The sequence below is a fragment of the Rana temporaria genome, chromosome 2 (genome assembly GCF_905171775.1).
Source record: "Rana temporaria chromosome 2, aRanTem1.1, whole genome shotgun sequence".
Taxonomy (NCBI): Eukaryota; Metazoa; Chordata; class Amphibia; order Anura; family Ranidae; genus Rana; species Rana temporaria.
In genome coordinates, this window is record NC_053490.1 from 242,461,285 (window position 1) to 242,484,963 (window position 23,679).

Sequence of the window (23,679 nt, forward strand, 5' to 3'; positions counted from 1 at the left end):
CGGATGCATCATCCGCTAACGTCTGCAATCCCATAGGGATACATTACAAGTCCGTAAACGGACTTGTAATAAACGGTCCGTTCGTCCGCCCGTGTGAAAGGGCCCTAATTGTAAATTCTAAAAGCAAATATAAAGGAATAATAGTGATATAAAAGCACTTGTGGGTTTAATTAACCATTTTTTTTGTGCAATTCACCTTTAAGTATGCCTACATACTTTAATGCCGCGTACACACGGTCGGAAATTCCGACAAGAAAAGTCCGATGTGACCTTTTGGTCGGACATTCCAGCCGTGTGTAGGCTCCATCGGAATTTTTCTGTCGGAATTTCCGCCAAGAAAAATTTGAGAGCTGGTTCTCAAATTTTCCCACAAGAAAAGTTGTTGGAGGAAATTTTGATCGTCTGTATGCAATTCCGACGCACCAAAAACCACGCATGCTCGGGAATCAAGTCGACGCATGCTCGGAATCATTGAACTTCATTTTTCTCGGCTCGTCATAGTGTTGTACGTCACCGCGTTCTTGACGGTTGGAATTTTGTGTGACTGTGTGTATGCAACACAAGTTTGAGCCCAAATTCCGTCGGAAAAAAATCCACGGTTTTCTTGTTGAAATTTCCGATCGTGTGTACGCGGCATTACTTATAAGCCATGACTAAGCGCTGAAGTACAGCGTGAAACGCGTCGGCCTATACTGTACCTGTTGTTTGCGGTGAATGCATGTGCATTTGAAAATAAAAGACCAACTTTATTTTAGTTATCTTGGAGTGCGGCTATCCAGAGTTTTTTCGTCCATTTGCTATAATCAGCATCGCCAGCACCCTGGTGGTTCAACAACCCTTAATGATACATGAGGCTCACCTGGAGCGGTGAAAGATTTGTCTACTTATAAGTGTCCCTTATCCCCATATCAAAAAGTTGGTAAGGTATGTATACAGGCAGCACTGCTGGAGAAGGTTGACACATAGGGGGCGTGCAGCAGGGGGAATTGGTACTGCACGGGGTGATTAGGGTGTACCCAGCACACCCTGTGCGCACACTAAGGATGAACTCTGGCATGTTCGCATAGAACACGTGCAGAGCCTGCCAGGAAGTGAGCACGGCGCTGCGCTAATCACAGCCAGGGAGACATTTCACGATCCCTGCAGCCGAGCATCGGGACAATGTCTCCCTGGCTGTGATTAGCGCAGCGCCGTGCACACTTCCTGGCGGGCTCTGCATGTGTTCTATGCGAACACGCCAGAGCTCATCCTTAGCGCACACCTACGTTAGTGGATCAGTAGGCTGATGTTCTTTGTGATCCAGTAAGCTGGGTGCTTTGGTACCAGAATTCCTCCATGTGTTGTATGGGTAGCTGCAGGTCATGTGGTGTCCGCTAGAGGCCGCAATACCCCTTCAGAGCGCTGGAAGATAGTGGGTAGCGCTCCGGCAGTGAAGGGGTGAATGGAGGCGCACTCTTTCACTTCCCCTCGGACGCTCCTCTCTCCGCCTGACTCGTTCTCGCGATAACAGCCGGGCGGATCCATCATGGCGGAAGGTAAAGAAATGGGCCCTGCGGGGATACAGTGGACAGGTGTAGGGATCGGGCAGCAGATGTTATCGGGATAGAGGTGTCAGTGGGGAGGAGATGGACGGTGGCTGCAGAGGATGGCTCTTGTCTTTCTAGAAGTGTGTGTGATAGATGGTGGGGGAGAGGACATGTACATGGGGTGATCGGTGTATACAGTTGGATGTGTATGTATGATCATATATGATAGGAGGGACTGGTCTGCAGATCTCCTTCCACTGACATCTCCTCCACTCAAGCCTTCCTGTATTCATGAGATTTTAGTCGCCTAGCCTAATAGTCCAGGTGACAACGCTCATCACACATGATCTGCCGTTGTCACCCACCCTGAGAGCTGTCATACTTTCCAGGGGTAGCTGTATACATGGAGATGGGAGATCAGCAGCACTGACATGATGACACAAAGTATAAAAAGATCAAATATTCAATATAAATCATCTGTGTAATACCCCAAACTCAATGTCCTCCAGTTATAGTGATTGTAAAGGCAGAAGGATAAATCCGGCTAAAGTTAGTTGTAAATGATCACCTTTGTAAAACAACCCCTTCAGTTTAAGGCTGGGCTCACACATATGCGATGCCAGAACCCGTGCAATTTCAGTGGCGCTTCCCGCATTGCATATCAATTGCAGGTAGTTTACACTGCCCCGTGCGAACCACTGCGGGTGTCAATAGAAAAAGTCAAAGTCAGATCGCAGTGCAAACTGTCAAATGGTACAGGAATCGGATCGCATAGGTGGTGAACACCCATGTGATCCGATTCCAGCGCAGACCAAAAAAAAAGGGTCCTGCGCCATTTTGGTGCGAATGTGATTTCAGCCATACAATTTGTATGGCTGAATTTTCATCCCATGCGATCTGCACAGCAATGCGGTGCGAATTACATGCAATGTCTGTGTCCGATGTGAACCCAGCCTCAAATAAAAATGAAAGGAAAAACATTTGTGTATAGATTAAAGAAAAATAATAATTACAATCCCCCCCCCCTTTTTTTGTAAGGCTGCATTCACACCTGAGCATAGGTCGTTTTTTCGCGTATTCATGCTTATTTGCGCGTTTGCATACAGCGTCGTCCGATTTTTTTGTACTTCAACGTTTTTTATTTTAGCCAATAGGGAAAATGATCATATTTTCATCACTTGTAGATTTTTTTTTATCTTCTGCCTGGGTGAAATGTTCTATTGATTAAAGCGACAAAACGCCGTAACAAACGTTCGTTGTCACGCTAGTCGCTTGAATTGAGCGTTTCCATTACTTTCTATGGGAAATAGAAACGCTAAAAAACGCCCAAACCGCCTGATTCGCGTGACAAAAAAGGGTCCGGAACTTGTTTGAGCTTCAGGCGTTTTGGAGTGGAGTTGTGAACCATCTCCATAGGGAATAATGTATTTTTTCCCCTCTAGCGTTTTGGAGCGTCGCGCTTCAGGCGACAAAACGCTCAGGTGTTTTTCTTCCCCAGCTCATATGCAGCTGAGAACATGGAGAATGTGATCACTAAGGCTCCATTCAAACCTAGGCGACAAGTAACGCCGCGTACGCGGCGTATATTGCCGCGATTCGTTTAACTTTTTTTTTTTTTTTTAACAAATCCTTTCCATTGCTGTCTATGGCCGAACGCCAATGCCGCCTGAAAAAAGGGTCCGGGACTTGTTTTCAGGCGGCAGGCGTATGGCGTTTCGGCGTTCGGCGTGAGATGTGAACCATCTCATAGACAGCAATGGAAATTCGCCCCTCCAGCGTATCGAGCGTCGGGCGGTTTGTCGCCAAGGTGTGAATGGAGCCTTAGTGATCACATTCTCAATGTTCTCAGCTGCATATGAGCTGGGGAAGAAAAACGTCAGTACACCAACACCGATCTTCCCAGTGAAAGGCTGTGCCGCAGGGGTGTGTCACTACAAGTATGATCATTAAAGGCGAGCATACGGAGTTCCCAGCATAGCTAGATAACTGACCATGGTGTACTCTCATGCCTAGTGTGTTCAGTTTTTAGTAGGAAAGCAAAGGGACTGGTATGAACACCAGGCATATTGCATAAAGGACGCAGTACAAAGAGAACAGGATACTTTTTCAGCAGGTACATATGAGGAATATGAAATGTTGGGGTTTACATACTCTTTATTGCATTCTATGCATTAAGTATAGTAGTACCGCACTATAGCATAAAGACGGCTACAGAACGTCCATTAGTGCTGCACGATGGTTAAGAATCAAAATTGCGATTCTACTCCCCTCTGATCTTCAAGTAGCACTTCCCAATTCTATGTAACAAGTGCAGAAAGTTATCTGCTCACTTCTGACAGCTAACATAAAAAAATCCAGGCAGCCTGCCAAGTTTATCTCAACATCTGAGATAAAGAGATACGTTGTAAACATTTTGTTCTTAGATCAAAGGGATGAACTTCGGTCTGTAAATGAGGTCAGTTTAACCACTTAAAGCAGATCTTTCATCATTTTTTCATTTTTCCATGTATTCAATCTTCTGCCCTCTTTTTTTTTTTTTTTTTTGTCTGCCAGTAAATACCTTATACAGCCCACTTCCTGTTTCTTGTCTGGTGATAAGCCTAGGCTCTCCCCTGCTGCTGCATTCATTTGTGTAGGCGGGCGTTTTTTGACGTGCATTTTTACCGCGCGTTTTTTTTTTAGCCATCAATTTAATTTTTTTTTACATTTCCTTTAACAACCAGCTATAAACAGGTTAAAAAAAAAAGCAAAACGCAAATCGCGGCAAAAACACGGTTAAATACATGGTACACTAAATGTGTTCCCTAGTTAGTGTTTCTTACTGTATGGGGATGTGACAGACCGGGAGAGGAGACATATCTTTGTCCCTACTTACTAGGAACCAACGGTCTGTCGCCTCTCTCCCCTGATGGAACAGCGATTTGTGTGTTTACACACACAACTCCCCCTTCTGGCTCTCGTGCCCGAGATCGCAGGTGGCCGGCAGGCTCTTAAAGGAGACAATGTACCCATACGTTTTGCACACCCGGGCCGTTATTAGGGGTGCCGAAATTAATCGATGCATTGCGATTCAGGTGTCCCCGATACGGCATCGATGCATGCGACCGTAAAAATCGATTTCTTGCCCCGCCCCTCCTGGGAGAGCGCTCCGTGCGTATAGCTGTTACCTCATTTCTTAGTGTGTGTATATGCTGCGCACGTGACTGCCCAGCCCGCATCTCTCCTCTCTCTCACACACACGCGTACATGACCCTGGACTTCTGCCTAGGGAGGCGCGCGCGTCACTGACAGGCTGAGCTGATCTGCAGGTGTTCGCAGTCGATGTCTGCCGATCATCGGTAAAACGCACAGAACCAAGATCTGTCTATGGAAACAAGGCAGATCTCTGTTCTAACGGAGGAGAAGGGATGGATTTTGTGTCTCTGCAAAAGGAATAAAAGCAGCAAGTACAGTACACAAAAACACTGGCTAGGCACACAGTTAACCCTTCAATCATGCTAGATGTTTCACCCCTTCCCAGCCGGTGTCATTAGCAGGGCTGTGGAGTCGGAGTCGAGGAGTCGGAGTCGGGGGAAATTTTGGGTACCTGGAGTCGGCAAACAATGCACCGACTCCGACTCCTACTAAATTTAGATTGGAATAAAAAAATAAAAAAAAGCAAGTTTAAATGTCCCAATTCACAAAAAGTTATAATTAATGACTTCTCTACTGTAAGAATAAAGACCAATGCATGCAGTGCCTCACGTAACCGCAAAACGAACACGTTAAGTGACCGTGAAGAAGCATGCTTTTCATGTGCTTTACTATATGGCACGCAACGCACAATTAGGAGCTGCAATACTTATACTTTCCATAGTGATGTGTTCTGCTTTTACAGGGAACGCATGTTAGAGAACCAGTAAGTGTCCAAATAAAAAAATTCCAACAGGAGTTTTATAAAGCACTAAAAGAAGTTGAAAAGTATGATCGCTCATCAAAACTTACTGTTGAAGAAGCCATCCTTGTTTATCCAGAGATCGTTAGTGATGTGGCCAGAATAGTTACTGCAATGCCACCCACCCAAGTCAGTGTCGCAAGATTATTTTCAGCCCTAAAAATAATAAAGTCTGACTTAAGAGCCTCTATGAAAGAGGATCTGGCAGAGGCAATTCTCTTCCTTAGAACTCTACATTGAATTGATTTGCATTTGCTAAGCCTAGAACTACATTTCAAGATTAATATAAACCATTTCTAGGTTTTACAGATTTTGTTTTTGGTTCATTATAGATAAGCTTTGTTTTTGTTCTAAAACAACCAAATAATGTGGTTTGTATTTTTGAACTGGTAAAGATCCTGTTCCTGATGTTTATGCCTGCTGCTACTATTCAGCCACTTGATTGTTTTCATTGTGTTTGTCTTTTGCTTAAACTGTGCAATACAGTAGACTGTTGGCTTTCCAGACAGTAGTCCTGTGGTAGGTTGCGTTTCTTTCCCTCAAGGAATGTATAAAATACATTCGCATATTAATACAGAGGAGTCGGAGTCGGGGAGTCTGAGTCGGAAGTACATAAAACTGAGGAGTCGGAACATTTATCTACCGACTCCACAGCCCTGGTCATTAGCGCAGTGATAGTGCATATTTTTAGCACTGATCATTGTATTAGTGTCACTTGTTCCCACAAAGTGTTAAAAGTGTCTGTCAGTGTCTGATTGTCCGCCGCAATATCGCAGTCCCGCTATAAGTCACCGATCGCTGCCATTACTAGTATAATTTTTATATATAATATACACACTATAACGTTTGCGTAAACCAATCAATATACGCGTATTGGGATTTTATTTACCAAAAACATTTAACAGAATACATATTGGTCTAAGTGCCGGTTCACACTGGGGCAGCACGACTTGCAGCGCGACTCAGCAAGGCGATCTGCACGCGACTTCAGAGGCGACTTGCAAAATGACTTCTGTATTGAAGTCAATGCAGGTCGCCCTGAAGTCGTCCCAAAGTAGTACAGGAACCTTTTTCTAAGTCGGAGTGACTTGAGTAGCTCCTATTAGAACGGCACTTAATTTATGAAGAAATCTGATTTTAAATATTTTTATTGGATATGCTTTTTATAGCAGAAAGTAAAGAATATAGTTTTTTTTTTGGGGGGGGGGGGCATGAGCACGCAATTATCAGTTAAAGTAACGCAGTGCCTTATCGCAAAAAATGGCCTGGTCATGAAGGGGGTAAATCTTTTGGAGGTCAAGTGGTTAAAACCATATATACATCATGCTAAGCTCTTATATATAGAAAATAAAACCTTTGTAAATGAGGGAACCGACAATTAAAATAAGATATTGATAACACTGCTCTCTCCCCTGATGGCGAGGAATTGGCACAGACTTGTCTTTAGGAACTGGGAAGGTGTTTTCCTCTTAGATTATACACTCCTGGGTGAAATAAGTAACCAGTATATATTGTTTAGAATGATTAAGTCAATAATTAATACCTCAGTGCTTTTGGGACTTGGAGGTGCAGAACATTACCTACAGAAGAGTATCTTGAGACTATTTTAAAAGCAAAATCCTGGCAAAGGCTCAAAATTCAGCAACATTATTTCAACAAACTGAGCGTTTTTTTTATTGTTACTAGTAAATATTCTGCATAGTGGTATATGTGGTCTGCTTTTAATATTTGGTGGTTTAGTTTTCTTTCTGAATAGGGTTTACTTTAGTCTTAATAGGAATATAATAATCGTATAGTAGAAAATAATTTTTATGTGTGTGTGTATATATATATATATATATATATATATATATATATATATATATATATATATATATATATATATATATATATATATATATATATATATATATATATATATATATATATATATATATATATATATATATATATATATATATATATATATATATATATATATATATATATATATATATAAAGAATGTTGTAGATGTGAGGTCTTTCAGTCCTCTCTATGACCATGTGTGTATTCCTGTCAGTAACAGGTATGTGAACTTGTCGCTAGAGCAGGGGTCTTCAAACTACGGCCCTCCAGTTGTTCAGGAACTACAATTCCCATCATGCCCAGTCATGTCAGAGTTTTACAATGCCTCATGGGATGTGTAGTTCCACAACAGCTGGAGGGCCGTAGTTTGAGGATCCCTGCGCTAGAGGGTGACGGCACTCCGTCTGGAGCATCCAAAGTGCATGTTTAGTCCCTTTCTAGCTAGGGTCCTGTCGGCTCTGCAGCTGACAGCATTTTAGAGCAATCTATAACTTTTCCCCGTTTCCATTCAGCATGGAGGTTCCCCAGCTCACAGATGAAAGTAAAAATAGGGGTGGGGATGCTGGCTGATGTCATCACCCAAGGCCAAAATTGAACAATGATGTCAGCTAGTATCCCCCCTTTGTTTATTTTCGGCTGACGGCCAGGAAACCTGGCTAACAGCTGATTGGAGCCAGGGATAAGTCATCTGTTGCATGGAAACTGGCAGTCACTGTCATCCTGGCACCCGTAAGTCCTATGTAGGAAGCTGTATCCTAAGGGCTCTTTCACACGGAGCGGATCCGTATTGATCCACTCCATTAGCCCGTTTGGCTCAGCGGGGATTCCTCCGTTAATCCCCGCTGAGCTGTCGGCGGACAGGGCGGTCCCCGCACACAGTGCAGAGACCGCCCTGTCTCTCCTCCGCTCTCTCCTATGGGGAATCGGATGAATACGGACCGTGTGTCCGTATTCATCCGATCCGTTCCGCCGGACGGAAGAAAAAAGATCCGCTTTTGCGGACGCGGATGGTTGCGGACGTTAGCGGATGCATCATCCGCTAACGTCTGCAATCCCATAGGGATACATTACAAGTCCGTAAACGGACCGTTTGTCCGTGCGTGTGAAAGGGCCCTTAAAGTGGATGTAAACCCGATACATGAAATTTGAGCTGGGCACATATATCTGCAGTATTTTGTTATCTCTCTTCAATGAGCTAAGTCTTATAGCTCTCTTCTGAACGGTTCCTCCGTTATCAGCCTGAGTACTCCTGACATATTTTTTGACTTTTTAGACCAGGGATCTTCAAACTACGGCCCTCCAGCTGTTGCGGAACTACAAGTCCCATGAAGCATTGTAAAACTCTGTCATTCACAGACATGACTAGGCATGATGGGAATTTTAGTTCCTGAACAACTGGAGGGCCGTAGTTTGAGGACCCCTGTTTTAGACAGAAGCAGCCTGAATCTTTTGTCAAAGGAGGTTGCTAAAATAGAGTAGCAGAGAGCAGCTCCTATTACGAAACAGCTCTGAGCGTCTCTGCCTATGTGGAGAGGGTGTGTGTGCCTTTCCTCCAATCAGCAATTTTAGCTATCTTGGCAGTATGCCCAGACATCACACTCTGTGTTAAGCAGGAAGAGAAAATCTCCTAACACGTTCTCAACTTTCTAAACAGTATATAAATGTGAAGACAGCAGATATACATATAAAACCTATGTAGGGAGATTTGGTTAATCTCTGTGTATCATCTGAGGCTGTTCACTTCACTGGGTGTATGGAGGGTTCACATCCACTTAAAGGAGGAGCTCCAGTAAAAAAAAAAGTCGAATATTGTAGCTGCTAACTTTTTAATATAAGGACACTTCCCTGTCCAGGGATCCCGCAATGGCAACGTGCACAGTTTAAGAGATATTTTAGCAAGCAGCAGCCGGTGACGTCACCAGCACATGCACTTTGAAGGTCCAGCACACCCATGCTGCGGCCGAGACTCCCGCGCACATGCACGGAAGTGATGTCATCGTGGCTCGGCCAGTTAGATGGCCGGAGTCCACAAACCCGAAAGGAAGACCGGGTGAAGATGGAAGCCTCTGCAGCAGTGATCATTCACAGCTGGAGGGCTTTGTTTTAAGGCAAGATTTTCATAGTGTGCTAGTATGAATTGCATACTAGCACATTATGATATTACTTTTACTTTTTTTTTTTTTTCATAGAGATTACTACTGCTTTAAAGCAGAACTACACATTTTGTCATGTTAAAACCAAAAATGTAAATGTATTTTATTGGGACTTTATGTGATAGACCAACACAAAGTGGCACATAATGGTGAAGTGGAAGGAAAATTATAAATGTTTTCCCAAATTAATAAGAAAAAAAATCTTAAAAGTGTGGCGTACATTTATATTCAGCCCCCTTTGCTCCGATACCCCTAACTAAAATCTAATTGAACCGTTTGCCTTCAGAAGTCATCTAATTAGTAAATAGAGTCCACCAGTGTGTAATTTAATCTCAGCATAAATACAGATGTTCTGTGAAGCCCTCAGAGGTTGTTGGAAAACCTTAGAGAAAAAACAGCATGATGAAGGCCAAGGAACACACCAGACAGGTCAGGGATAAAGTTGTGGAGATGTTTAAAGCTGGGTTAGGTTATAAAATAATAATATCCCAAGCGTTGAACATCTCACGGAGCACCGTTCAATCCATCATCTGAAAATGAAATGAGTATGGCACAACTGAAAACCTACCAAGATATGGCTGTCCACCTAAACTGACAGGCCGGGCAAGGAGATCATTAATCAGAGAAGCAGCCAAGAGGCCCATGGTAACTCTGGAGGAGCTGCAGAGAGCCACGGCTCAGGTGGGAGAATCTGTCTACAGGACAACTAATAGTGGTGCACTCCACAAATCTGGCCTTTATAGAAGAGTGGCAATAAGTAAGCCATTGTTAAAAGAAAGCCATAAGAAGTCCTGTTTGCAGTTTGTGAGAAGCCATGTGGGGACACCGCAAGCATGTGGAAGAAGGTGCTCTGGTCAGATGAGACCAAAATTGAACATCACCATGAAACAGGGCAGCATCATGTTGTGGGGATGCTTTTCTTCAGCAGGAACAGGGAAGCTGGTCAGAGTTGATGGCAAGATGGATGGAGCCAAATACAAGGCAATTTTAGAGGAAAACTTGTTAGTCTGCAAAAGACTTGAGACTGGGGTAGAGGTTCACATTCCAGCAGGACAACGACCCTAAACATACAGCTAGAGCTACAATGGAATAGAAAGCATATTCATGTGTTAGAACGGCCCAGTCAAAGTCCAGACCTAAATCCAATTGAGAATCTGTGGCAAGACTTGAAAATTGCAGTTCAGACTCTCTCCATCCAATCTGACAGAACTTGAGCTATTTTCGAAAGAAGAAAGGGCAAAAATGTCAGTCTGTAGATGTGCAAAGCTGGTAGAGACATCCCCAAAAAGACTTGCAGCTGTAATTACAGCGAAAGGGGGTTCTACAAAGTATTGACTCAGGGGGCTGAATACAAATGCATGTCACACTTTTCACATATTTATTTCTTAAAAACGTTGAAAACCATTTTCCTTCCACTTCACAATTATGTGCCACTTTGTGTTGGTCTATCACATAAAATCCCAATAAAATTCATTTATGTATTTGGTTGTAACATGACAAAATGTGGAACATTTCAAGGGGTATGAATACTTTTTCAAGGCACTGTATCTAAAAGTTGTTGATAATTCTTTTGAGTTCCATAGTCTGGGGCCCTGGAGCGCAAATCTTCATTCCCCCTTGGACTTGTATCTGGTTTTGGGTATTTGGAGTAGATTTTGATTGGTGGATCGCAGAACGCGATTGGAGTTGTGAGCTTTTAGTTTTTCGCATATATATTGGGGGGCATTTCCCCGAATGCACTTATGTGTCAGACAGAGTGCTTTAAAAGTATGTCTGTCTTTTACTGGTAACCAGTGAAGGCTTCTCAGTGAAGGAGAGATTGATTCCCATGGTTTTTTCCCAGTCACCAGTCCAGCAGCCGTATTTTGAACGACTTGCACTTATCACTTTATGGAATCCCCCCTCAGGATATTCTGTCTGTAGTCTTCCTTTGAGTGGTTATAGTTTTACATTCTTATGAATTCCTCTCTCTGTCACACTTAATAAACTAAATATGTAACTTCATTCACGGTCCTAGAGATGGCATTTCCTTACACTACACATTTCCAGTCAGCAAGTTACTGTTGGTAAATGTTTTTGCAGGGTTGTACGATGCCTCCGACAAGGCTGAATGCACAGACCTTTGCCACAACAGGCTCTTCTACAAATGCTGCACTGCTGTGAAATGTAACCAGTACAATGTATCATTTCATTGCCTAAATCTCATGACGCTGCTGGTTTGTTCCCAGGTCTGCAGTAAAGCAGTTGTTTTTCCAGTGTTTAACGGATCGGATACCCAACATATTTCCACGCTGGGTATATTGGTGTATGTAACACTAACTGGTGTGAGGGACACGTATGGCTTGGCATCCCTGCCTTCTGCCAGAAGGAATGGTTGATGATCTACTTGTTCTAGAAAAAAACATATAGGTTTATGCTTACCTGGAATTGCACAAAGTGGCCCCGATTCTCCTCTTCTCAGGTCTCCTGCCAGCACTCCTGGCTCCTCCTCCCTGTCAAGTGCCCCCCCTTCACAGAAATCTGCTCCCTTTGGAGGCACTCGTGCAGGCTCGCTCCTGAGCCTCGTTGTTCGCATCGTCCCCTTCTCACCCAGACCCTGTGACTGGACAGTGAAAGGAGAAGCCGCGCCCTGATGAGCTCATTCATAATTGCACTGAGCGGACGCAAACCTTCTCTTTCTGGGGTCCCCCGCAGGTGCTTCTGGCCCCTCCCCTCTGTCCAGTGCCCCCATGGGAAACTGCTTCCCAGGGGGGCACTTGTGCGTGCTTGCTTCCGAGCCCTGCTGCTGCATCCATTGACGCATTGACTGCTCCCTCATAACTGGAAGCTGATGCCTAAACATTTTTTACCTTAATGCAAGGAATGCAATAAGATAACTAAAGTTAAGGCTTTAGTACATTTCAACGATTAAAGAGCTGCATTAGTTTGTGCCTTGCATATATGCCTGCAGTTCAGCTTCAAATTCTGGTACTTTCCTATGTGAGGGCCATTTGGATAGTCTTTATTTTATGTACATTCAGTATCTACACCAGGAAAATATTACCTAGCATCTAGAAATGTTTTCCCTATACAGAGTAATTATCAGAAGATTAAGACTAAAGGTAATTAAAGCTAATGTAGTCAGCGTGGTTACTGTGTAATGTGGTAATTGCATAGCAACAGCAGCGACGTAGTGATTGTAAAGTCTATTTTTTTTTCCTATAAAAACAACAAAGATGTTATACTGACCTGCTCTGTTGCAGTGATTTTGCCCAGAGCAGGCCAGATCCTCCTTTTCTCTTGTCCCTCTTCTGGTGCTCCTGGCCCCTCCCTCCTCTTAAGTGCCCCCACAGCAGGCAGCTTGCTATGGGGGTACCTGAGTCGAGTCACAGCTCCGTGTGTCCTTTCAGACACAGATCCCCGGCCTGGCCCTTTTTCTTTTTTCTTTTTTTCTATCCCCCCCCCCCCCCCCGATTGGCTAGCTGACTTTGGTGGCAATGGCGCCGCTGTTGTGTGTCAGCCAATTTAGGAGGGAGAATATCGGATGGCTGAGACAGAGAGGGACCTCAGGTAAATGTTAGAGGGGCTGCTGCACACAGAAGGCATAACACAAAAGTGAGTACACCCCTCACATTTTTGTAAATATTTTATTATATCTTTTCATGTGACAACACAGAAGAAATTACTCTTTGCTACAATGTAAAGTAGTGAGTGTACAGCTTGTATAACAGTGGAAATTTGCTGTCCCCTCTAAAATAACGCAACACACTGCCATTATTGTCTAAACCGCTGGCAACAAAAGTGAGTACACCCCTAAGTGAAAATGTCCATTTTTCCTCCACGGTGTCGGGTGACTCGGTGTTACAAGACTGTCATTTTATGAATGAATGGAATCTCTATACAGATTCCATCCATTCATGTAAAGTGCTACAGAGAAAGGGTCTATCTTCAAAAAAGAGATATGGGGGTCTAGACCTATGATATCTCACCAAAGATATTGATTTGCACAAATGTCGTGCTGCCTTAAAAATCAGTAGCACCTTCTTTTTATTCTACTGGCCATGTGCTTTCAGAAAATATATGGTTTGGGGGGGGGGGCTTTTACAAAGTCTGAAAGCTGTAAGTGAAGAATGAAAACCTCCAGATTTTTTGGGTATGTTCAATTTTCACCATTTTGCAAAAAGGCTCAATGTAAAAAAAAAAGGCTTTTATTTTAAGGTTTTATATTCAGGTTTTAGCAACAATTTTGTAAAATTGGCTGTGTTTTTATCTGCTAATAATGGTTTTCGTGTACTTTTTGCAAATATATTGGTTTGATAAACATTTGCGCAAATGCCGCAGGGTCTAAAAATTCAGTGTGCTTTCAGAAAATGTATGGTTTTGGGGGTCTTTCACAAATTTTTAAAGCGGGAGTTCACCCATAAAACATTTTTTACCCTTAGATTGATGCTCATTTTGTCTAGGGGAATCGGCTAGTTGTTTTAAAATCGAAGCAGTACTTACCGTTGTAGAGAGCGATCTTCTCCGCCGCTTCCGGGTATGGTCTTCGGGACTGGGCGTTCCTATTTTGATTGACACGCTTCCGACGGTCGCATCCATCGCGTCACGAGTAGCCGAAAGAAGCTGAACGTCGGTGCGGCTCTATACTGCGCCTGCGCACCGACGTTCGGCTACTTTCGGAAAATCGTGATGCGATGGATGCGACCGTTGGAAGCCTGTCAATCAAATAGGAACGCCCAGTCCCGCAGCCCATACCCGGAAGCGGCAGGGAAGATCGCTCTCTTCAACGGTAAGTACAGCTTCGATTTTAAAACAACTAGCCGATTCTCCTAGACAAAATGAGCAGGAATCTAAGGGTAAAAAACGTTATTTCCGGGTGAACCTCCACTTTAAAGCTATAAGGGAAAAATTAAAACCTTCAGATTTGTTTGAGAAATTTGGATATTTACATTTTTGTGTACGTTCGATTTTCACTATTTTGCAAAAAGGCTCAATGTAAAAATTACAAATATTTGTTATTTATTAACTCAATACAGGTTAAGCTTTTATCCTTACTAGGAATTTTGTAAAATTTGCTGTGTTTATCTGCTAATCATGATTTTGGTGGATTTTTTGTAAAAATATTGTTTTGATAAACATTTGTGCAAATATTGTGGAACCTTAGAAATCGGTAGCACCTTATTTTTATTCTACTGATCATTTGCTTTCAGAAAATATATGGTTTGGGGGGACTTTTACAAACTGGAAGCTATAAGTGAAAAATAAAAGAGCAAAGGAAAAATTGCAAAAATTGTCTGGCCACCTGAGTGTAAAAATGGAGCACAAGGCTTGGCAGCAAAGGGGTTAATAAATGTTTTGAATGAGTGCTTTATATTCAGTGTTGTGATTTTTTTATTTTTTTTTGCTGTTTAAATAGATTTTTTTATTCCACAAGTTTGTGTTCACATTGCATATACTCTTACATACTCTTGACATATTGGAACTTGTTGGATAAAGCCAAAAGTTAAAATGGTGTTGATTATTGTATCTTAGCACAGTGTCTAATGATTAGCACTTTTGCCTTGCCTCACTGAGGTCCCCAGTTCAAATTCCAGTCAGGGACATGGTCTGCATGGAGTTTGCATGTTCTCCATGTGTCTGTGTGGGTTTCCTCCGGGTCCAGGCATGTTGGTAGGTTAATTGGCTCCTGTCTAACTTGCCCTTAGTACAGCCTTTTTCAACCATGGTGTCTTGAGGGGTTCCTTGGCAAACTGCCTAAAACTTTCCCAAAATTACATATACAAGCTAGTGGGTAGATGAAGCCTTTTAGTTACACAAAGCCATAGGTTTTCATTGTGCACCATTACAAACTTCTAGCCACCAGGGTCCTAACAACCAATAGCACCATCAGCTGTTAAGGAGGACATTGGGTACCTGCACACCTCCTTATTTACCCCTTCCCTGTCACTCTCCATCAGCACTTAGCCGAGTGGGCCCCCGTTCACATCGACCCGATTTGACATGTATCGCAGCCTATTGCCAGCAATAGGAGCGTCCCAAGCGGTGCAACGCCAACTTCGCAGTGCCACACCGACTTTCCAAAAGTAGTTCCTGCATTATTTTTGGTAATTTCAATAGACATCTGTGCATGAACCCACACAGATGCGTTTCAAGTCGCCCCCAAAGTCAGACTGAAATGCGGTTTTGGAATCACGAGAGTTCATCTTTTCAGAGCCGTGTTCTGTGTGTATTGGGGCTGAGGGAATGAACCTAAGGAAAAAAACGCTGGAATACTAGTCATTGCCAGCTTGTAATGGTGTTGGCATCCCCTCTAATTTTGGGCCTCTTAGGTATTTATGTAAAATGATAGATATATATATATATAGGTGCCTCAAGGTTGTGCAGAATTTTAAAGGGTACCGTGACTGAAAAAAGGTTGAGGAAAAACTGCCTTAGTATTTTTGTACACATTGCCAGTGCACATGTATTATCACATTCTGTGTGCTGCTTGCAAGCCTATGGAGAGCGTTTAGAAAAGGTCTTACAACCTACCTCATTTAAAAAAATAGTCAGATATGACTGATGGCTATCACACATGCAAATTCTCGCAGGTATTTACCTACTTTTATATATATATATATATATATATATATATATATATATATATATATATATATATATATATATATATATATATATATATATATATATATATATATATATATATATATATATATATATATATATATATATATATATAATTTTCCAACGTAATGCAGTCCAAGTAAAAATAAATGTTATCTTTGTACCAGAAAGTGTGACCTGACCTGTGGATGAAGGGTCAGGTCTTGCTTCTATATTCTCACATTGACATTTCTCTTGTAGAGGAAGTGGGTAAACTGCAGAAGCACTTGACGCTTCTGCGCCAGGAATACGTGAAGATGCAGCAGAAACTGGCAGAGACGGAAAAGAAATGCACCCTTCTGGCTGCCCATTCCAACAAGGAGGTCTCCAATGATTCCTTCATCAGTCGGCTCCTGGCAATCGTTGCTCAGCTCTTCCAGCAGGAACAGTACAGGTAGGATGAGGTCCTGTGGCATTAAAGGCCGTTTGTTGTTCCCTTTTTCATAAGCTTAATCTTGCTTCCACAGCCTTGTTATTTTAATGCTTAAGAATTGTAAGGCAAATGTAAAAACATTTCAATATTAAAAACACTATAATTAATATGTAAATATGTGAAAGTACCAGCCAGTTACAGAATGTGTTGTACTGGATTCATCTAAGGCAGTGGTTCTCAACTCCCGTCCTCAGGGCCCACTAACAGGTCAGGTTTGCAAGATAACTGAAATACATCACAGCTGATATAATTTGCTGCTCAGTGATTGCAGTATTCTAGTCTGCATCTTCCCAAGGTAATACTTAAAATCTGGCCTGTTAGTGGGCCCTGAGGACAGGAGTTGAGAACCACTGATCTGAAGTGTGACAAAGATTGCTAGGTTACACCACATGCACGTGTAGGGTGATGGCCATCTGGAAACCTAGTTTTTCTTCCCAGCTATGTACTTCCTAGTTGTGGCATGGCTGTCCTTGGTCCTGTTTATCCCAGCACCCTTCTTCCACAAATCTATAGAGCTTTTATGGCACCCTGTGTTATTATCTATTCATAATATGTCGGTGTTAATTTTTTGTAACCTCAGATTTTGTTTTTGGGTTTTCTGGCGAATCCTGTCCGCTCCTCCCTGGGGATTCTATTGGTCAGTGAGGTAGCCTATCATAGTGATGGTCCAGTAGAAATTTGGAGAGGTGGGAGATGGCAATCTTTTACAGTACCTGGGAAAAGTCTGAGCTTTGCCTATCAGAACATCCTAGTTTTAGCTTTTGGAAGCTACTGCAGGTATGTGAGGGCACCTCTAGGTGTCTACATTTCATACTTATGGCAGTCCACCCTGCTGACTGAGTCTCTTTAAAGAGATGGGTTTTACTTCCTCTTTGTTTCCCTGCAAAGGTAAAGCATAATGGGCTACTATGCATCGGATAGTAGCCCATTATGTGTCACTTACCTGAAACCGAAGCCTGCGATGTCCCCGATTTCCTTGCCTCCACGAAGTGCCCATCTTTTACCCTCTTCCTTCCGGGTATCACGGCTCCGGCGCTATGATTGGCCAGAGCCACAGTGACGTCACTTCTGCGCATGCGTGTGGAAGCTGCCAGTCACGGCATGACCTCCTTTAGAAACGCCATGATCGGCGTTTCTAAAGTGCGCCTGCACCACGTCTCTTTTGCAAATATTTCCTAAGCCAGGGCTCGACAAATCCTGGTCGCCAGGTTGCCATGGCGACTAGAAATAGCATCCTGGCGACTTGGCTTGGAAGGTGGACTTGGAAGTCCCCAGCTCTTCCTTGTGTGAGCTGGCGCCATCTGGTGGTGGCCGTTGGTATTACAAGTTAAGCATTACAAGTTAAACAGCAATTCTAATGTCATTTTTCACTATTTTCACTGCCATCTTCTTCCCTCTAATTGGAACCCCCAAACATTATATATATTTTTTATCCTAACACCCTAGAGAATAAAATGGTGATCGTTGCAATACTTTCTGTCACGCCGTATTTGCGCAGCGGTCTTACAAGCGCACTTTTTTGGGGAAAAAATTACACTTTTTTTAATTAAAAAAAATAAGACAACAGTAAAGTTATCCCCATTTTTTTTTATATTATGAAAAATAATGTTACGCTGAGTAAATTCATACGCAACATGTCACGCTTCAAAATTGCGTCCGCTCGTGGAATGCCGACAAACTTTTACCCTTTAAAATCTTCATAGGCGACGTTTAAAAAAAATCTACAGGTTGCATGTTTTGAGTTACAGAGGAGGTCTAGGGCTAGAATTATTGCTCTCGCTCTACCAATCACGGTGATACCTCACATGGGTGGTTTGAATACAGTTTACATATGCGGGCGCTACTCACGTATGTGTTCGCTTCTGCGCGCAAGCTCGTCGGGACGGGGTGCGTTTTCTGGCTCCTAACTTTTTTAGCTGGCTCCTAGATTCCAAGCAAATTTGTCAAACCTTGTCCTAAGCCGTGGAGGTTTAGGAGATAATTCGAGCACCTACAGATAAGCCTTAATCTAGGCTTACCTGTAGGTAAAAGTGGTTGTAAAGGGTTTACATCCACTTTTATATCCGGGCTTTAGCAAGACTCATTATTTTCACACTAATTAGCCTGAGTAACAACTCGAGAGATTGGAGTCCCTGATTAAAGCTGACCAATGTGGGTACACACATTTCATACCTGTGGGACATCTATAGAAGTGGAAAATCACCATAGTAGTTGCTGCTACTACAGTGATGGCTTTAGTTTTCCAGGCTCTAAACCATTCCACAGGGTGGAGAGGCAAGGTAGTGACCTCACAATCTCCACTTTATCTATTTGGGGAACACCTTGTATTCATTAAAAAAAATGCAAGGTATTCTGTGAATAGTGGCAGTGCAGAGCGAGCGATCCTGTTTAGTATGCAGAAGGGCAGCTGCTCGGCACAGGACCTGCAAGACAGCAAGGACGACATTTTAAGCATATTGCAGTATGTGGAACAGACCCTGTTTACCTTTGGCTGAATAGAGTTGGGTTTTTACACACAGCACAGACAAGTACACTGTCCTTGACCACTAATGTCTGACTCTGTGCTTGGCTACAATGAATGTGAATGCAAACTCTGACAACCCTTATAGAGGAATCATACGCAAGTGTTAACTTGGCTTAAGTGCACCTATCCATTTACCACCTCCTTTAAATCAATGAAATAAGAGGAACTACACTGCATCTGAGCACCACATAGCAAAAACACTATTTAATTAATTTTTTATATTTAAAGCAAACTCTTCCATCCATTCACATCTCTGATTTATTTTGCTGAGAAATCACTTTGAAAAACACCCCCTAGTATTTCTGCCAGTGGCCATCTTGAGTAAGGGCAAATGATTCATGTAGCATTTACTTCCTGGAATTGTCTGCCCTTAGCTTAGGCATGCAGGTGTTTCATCAGAATCAGTGACCCATCAGATCAGGTAACAGAAGTGACATTCCACCAGCTGCATATGCGTCCGCCGCTACCAGGTTGGCTCATCTGACAGAACACCTGCAGTGAGAAGAAGTGGCAGCGGACATCTTGTTACAGTGGTCATCAACCCTGTCCTACAGGGCCCACTAACGGGCCAGGTTTGCAAGATAACTGAAATACATCCCAGGTTGTATCATTTGTTGCTCAGTGATTGCAGTATTCTAGTCTGCATCTCCCCAAGGCAATACATAAAACCTGGCCTGTTAGTGGGCCCTGAGGACAGGGTTGATGACCACTGTCTTACTACACCCAGCTACGTCTTGAATTTCACAGTAATTTTAGCAATAAATGGAGCGTTTATGAATAAATATAGTATATTGACATCTGTGATGCTGGTTGGATGTTGCATTTTGAAAGAAGCTGGACTTCAGCAGTAGGAAGGTGGCGGAGGCCATGTTGGTACACCCTGCACTGCTCAGCACTAAACCTTCTGCCTTTCAAAATTAAACATCTAAACAGCGTCACAGATGTCAATACACAATATTTATTTATATACGCTCACTTTTTTGCTAAAATTTCTCTGAAATTTAAGACGTAGCTGGGTGTAGTAAGATGTCCGCTGGCTTCTTCAGACAGTAGGTGTTCTGTCAGATGAGCAAACCTGGTAGCAGTGTGTGCATGCGCAGCTGACGGAGCATCATTTCCGTTACCTAATCTGACGGGTCGCCGATTCTGACAGAACGCAGGCAGGATACTGTGTGCTTAGCTAAGAATGTCCCTTCTCCCCTCCTGGGATATATGAGCTTGTTTGCCTAGGCCTGGAAACCAGGAAGTAACTGAGGAAAGGTGGGGAAAAAAGTTTAAAACAAGCAAATATGATGGGAAAGTATATCTATTTACTAATGCTAGCAGCATAAGGATTAAAAATAATCAATGTTGATTAAAAGAGTGATGTTCCGAACTTCCTTAGGAACCAATCTTATTTAAAACTTGAAGTATGACTAAAATTCTAAACCTGAAGTGTGGCTAAAAACAATTTTTGTACAGTAAAATTGAGGTAACGCTAATTAAGTGTGCACCATCTCTGGATTCTACAGCAATTTTTTTAATCTTTTTTCATTTATTTATCACTCCATCTCCTGCTGGTGTCAAACTCCCAACAGTACAGCAGAGTACAGATATCACAGGAGGTCTCATGCTTTTGCCACCTCCTCCATTCAGAAAAAGAGCCTTGCATTGTTTTTCACAGATTGCATGTGGCGGAGGTGCTGATGCATTACATTTACAAAGATTTAACAAACCTTATCCAGAGATGGGGCATATTTCATAAGACTAATTTTAAATGTGAAAATGTAGTTTTGGCCAAACTTCAGCTTTAGGGCCAGTTCACACCACATGCAGTCCAGCGCATTTTTTTTCCTGCATCAAAAACACATGGGAAGTAGGTATTATGATTTCCAGTGGCATAGTTCCGACCAGTACGGTCCGTTCCAGGGCTTCCAGTTCCAGAAAAAAAACAGGTTGCATTTTTCCTGCACTATACTGTACTGGAATGTGGTAAAACGCATAAAAAAAGGCACTGGATCACAGTAAAATGAAAAAAAAAAAAAGCATCTAGAATGCACCAGGGAAATGCATTAAAAACACACATGCAGAGACGCATCCAGAACGGATCTAGATTGCCTTTGCAACCAACCCTTGCTTAAACCTTATACCTTATCTAGGGTCTGGTGTTCTCTTTGCTATCAGGCAGTACATTTGCTAAATGGTTAGCGCTTCTGCCTAGCAGATCCTTGGGTCGTTGGTTCTAATCCCAACCACAAGACTACCTGCCTAGAGTTTGCATGTTCTCCCTGTGCCTGCTTGGGCTTCCTCTGGTTTCCTCCAACATTCCAAAGACATGCTGGTAGGTTAATTGGTTCCTGTCTAAATTGGCCCTGGTATATGAATGTGAGTTTGAAACCTTAGAGAATTAGAGCTGCACGATTAATCGCGAAAAGATCGCAATCTCGATTCACCCCCCCGGCGATCTCCAGGCTGGATGACCCGCGATTTTCGGCTGCGGCCATAAGAAAGTCCCCGGCTTCGGCTTAGCTCCAGAGCGGCGGACATCTTGGTACATTCAGCGGCGGCTGTCTCGATAGGAAGTGACGTTTCGTCGCCACCATCTTGCTCCACCCCACACTCCTGCACAGTAATGTTAGTGAGAAGGGGGCAAGCGGACATCTTGTTACACCCAACAGAGTTTTAGATTTCACAGTTATTTTCAACACAAAAACTGAGCTTATGTGCTTAAATACAGTATATGTAAATCTGACGGACTGTTTACATGTTACATTTTAAAAGCAGCAGCAAACCTTACATGCTTGCTAATGTGACAGAACTCCTCTGATTTTCACATTAAGTTAAATATGAAAATCAGAGCCGTTCTTTCACATTGGAAAGCATGTAAGGTCAGCAGGTTTGCTGCAGCTTTTAAAATTTAAACAGTCTGTCAGATTTACATATACTGTATTTAAGTACATAAGCTCAGTTTTGTGTTGAAAATAACTTTAAATAAATACATTTTTGAGAATCGTGATCTTCATTTTATGCAAAAGAATTGCGATTCTCATTTTTCCCAGAATCGTGCAGCTCTAATGTGAATGTACACTGTGCTATAAGTAAAGCGCTGCAAAGTTGACTGCCTTATATGTACCAGTAATAAATATAATCCTAGTGTGATGTTGTCATGCCGAGATAAAAAATAGGTCTTTTAGGCCCCCAGAGAGAAAGTTGGGGATGCCTAAGTGTCTAGTAGGGTATTTAAAAAGGTCGCTAAATAATTTGGAACCTATTATTTCACTTTAGGAATTTCAAATCTTTGCTAATTTGTCTAGAACTGGCTGATCTAGTAAATTCAGCATTTGTGTTTTATATCGCCTTTTATCTGTAGGATCTATTAGAATGAAGATGTAATGTTTGTCTGTTCAAATATGTGGAAATATCTACAAGTTCCATCTGGTGTACTTACTTTTTCCCTGGGCTGTAGTTTGATGTGACTCAGAAAACATTCCTGTGAAATCGTCAGTGTCACAATAAATATGAAACTCCTTATAGCTGCACCCACCTCTTGTGCAAGAACCGCAGCGCTCTCATTTACATTTAGGACCTTATCAGACATCAAATGCAGACAAGTGAAATGGATATTTACCTGACAGACCAACAGCTAAATACATAGGCCAAAAAAAACGCCAAACGTTTTGTAATTTGGCCAGCTACTATCTAAGATTTACACAGCTTTGCAAGACGGTATAGCCAGTTTGGCGACCTCACTTTTCTCTACAGCAGTTAAAGCGGATGTGCCACTAAAAAAATATATTAAAAGCCAGCAGGTACAAATACTGCAGCTGCTGACTTTTAATATAAGGACACTTACCTGTCCTGGAGTCCAGCGGTGATCGCAGCAGATGACGAGCCGATCGCTCGTCACCCTGCTGCTCCCCCCTCCATCCACGGTGAGGGAACCAGGAAGTGAAGCGCTCCGGCTTCACTGCCCGGTTCCCTACGGCGCATGCGCGAGTTGCGCTGCGCCCGCCGATTGGCTCCCGCTGTGTGCTGGGAGCCGAGTGTTCCCAGCATACAACGGGGGACGGACGGAAGGTAAGGAAAAAACCCGTCCTTTGCCCGTATCGTAGGGCCGGAAGTGGGTGCAGATACCTGTCTGTAGACAGGTATCTGCACCCCCCTCCCCCCTGAAAGGTGTCAAATGTGACACCGGAGGGGGGGAGGGTGCCGATCAGCGGGACTCCACTTTAGAGTGGAGATCCGCTTTAAAGGGGTTGTAAAGGTTCATTTTTGTTTTTCTAAATGGGTTCCTTTAAGCTAGTGCATTGTTGGTTCATTTACCCTTTCCTTCCATTTCCCTTCTAATTTTTTTTTCTTTTGTCTGAATTTCTCACTTCCTGTTTCTCCTCAGTAAGCTTATAAATAAGAAAATATTGTGTTGCGCTGATAATCAAGTAAAAAATTGCGCATATATATATATATATATATATATATATATATATATATATATATATATATATATATATATATATATATATATATATATATATATATCATATACATAAATAAGAACCCCCTACACCTCAAATCAGGGAGGTATATGTGCAAAAGATAAACAAAAACCACTAAAAAACTATAATGTGAAAAAGTTCTAATAGAA

At 42.6% G+C, this 23,679-nt stretch overlaps 1 protein-coding gene across 1 annotated transcript in view; it reads left to right on the forward strand.

Moving 5' to 3' along the window:
* The first annotated feature begins 1,425 nt into the window (after positions 1-1,425).
* ANKFY1 (ankyrin repeat and FYVE domain containing 1) overlaps positions 1,426-23,679 on the forward strand; it is an 88,066-nt gene continuing 65,812 nt past the window's right edge. Inside the window, exons 1-2 of the mRNA XM_040336712.1 lie at positions 1,426-1,535; positions 16,303-16,495. Coding sequence (XP_040192646.1) covers positions 1,526-1,535; positions 16,303-16,495 — 203 coding nt within the window. The 5' untranslated portion in view covers positions 1,426-1,525. The remainder of the gene's footprint in view (positions 1,536-16,302; positions 16,496-23,679) is intronic.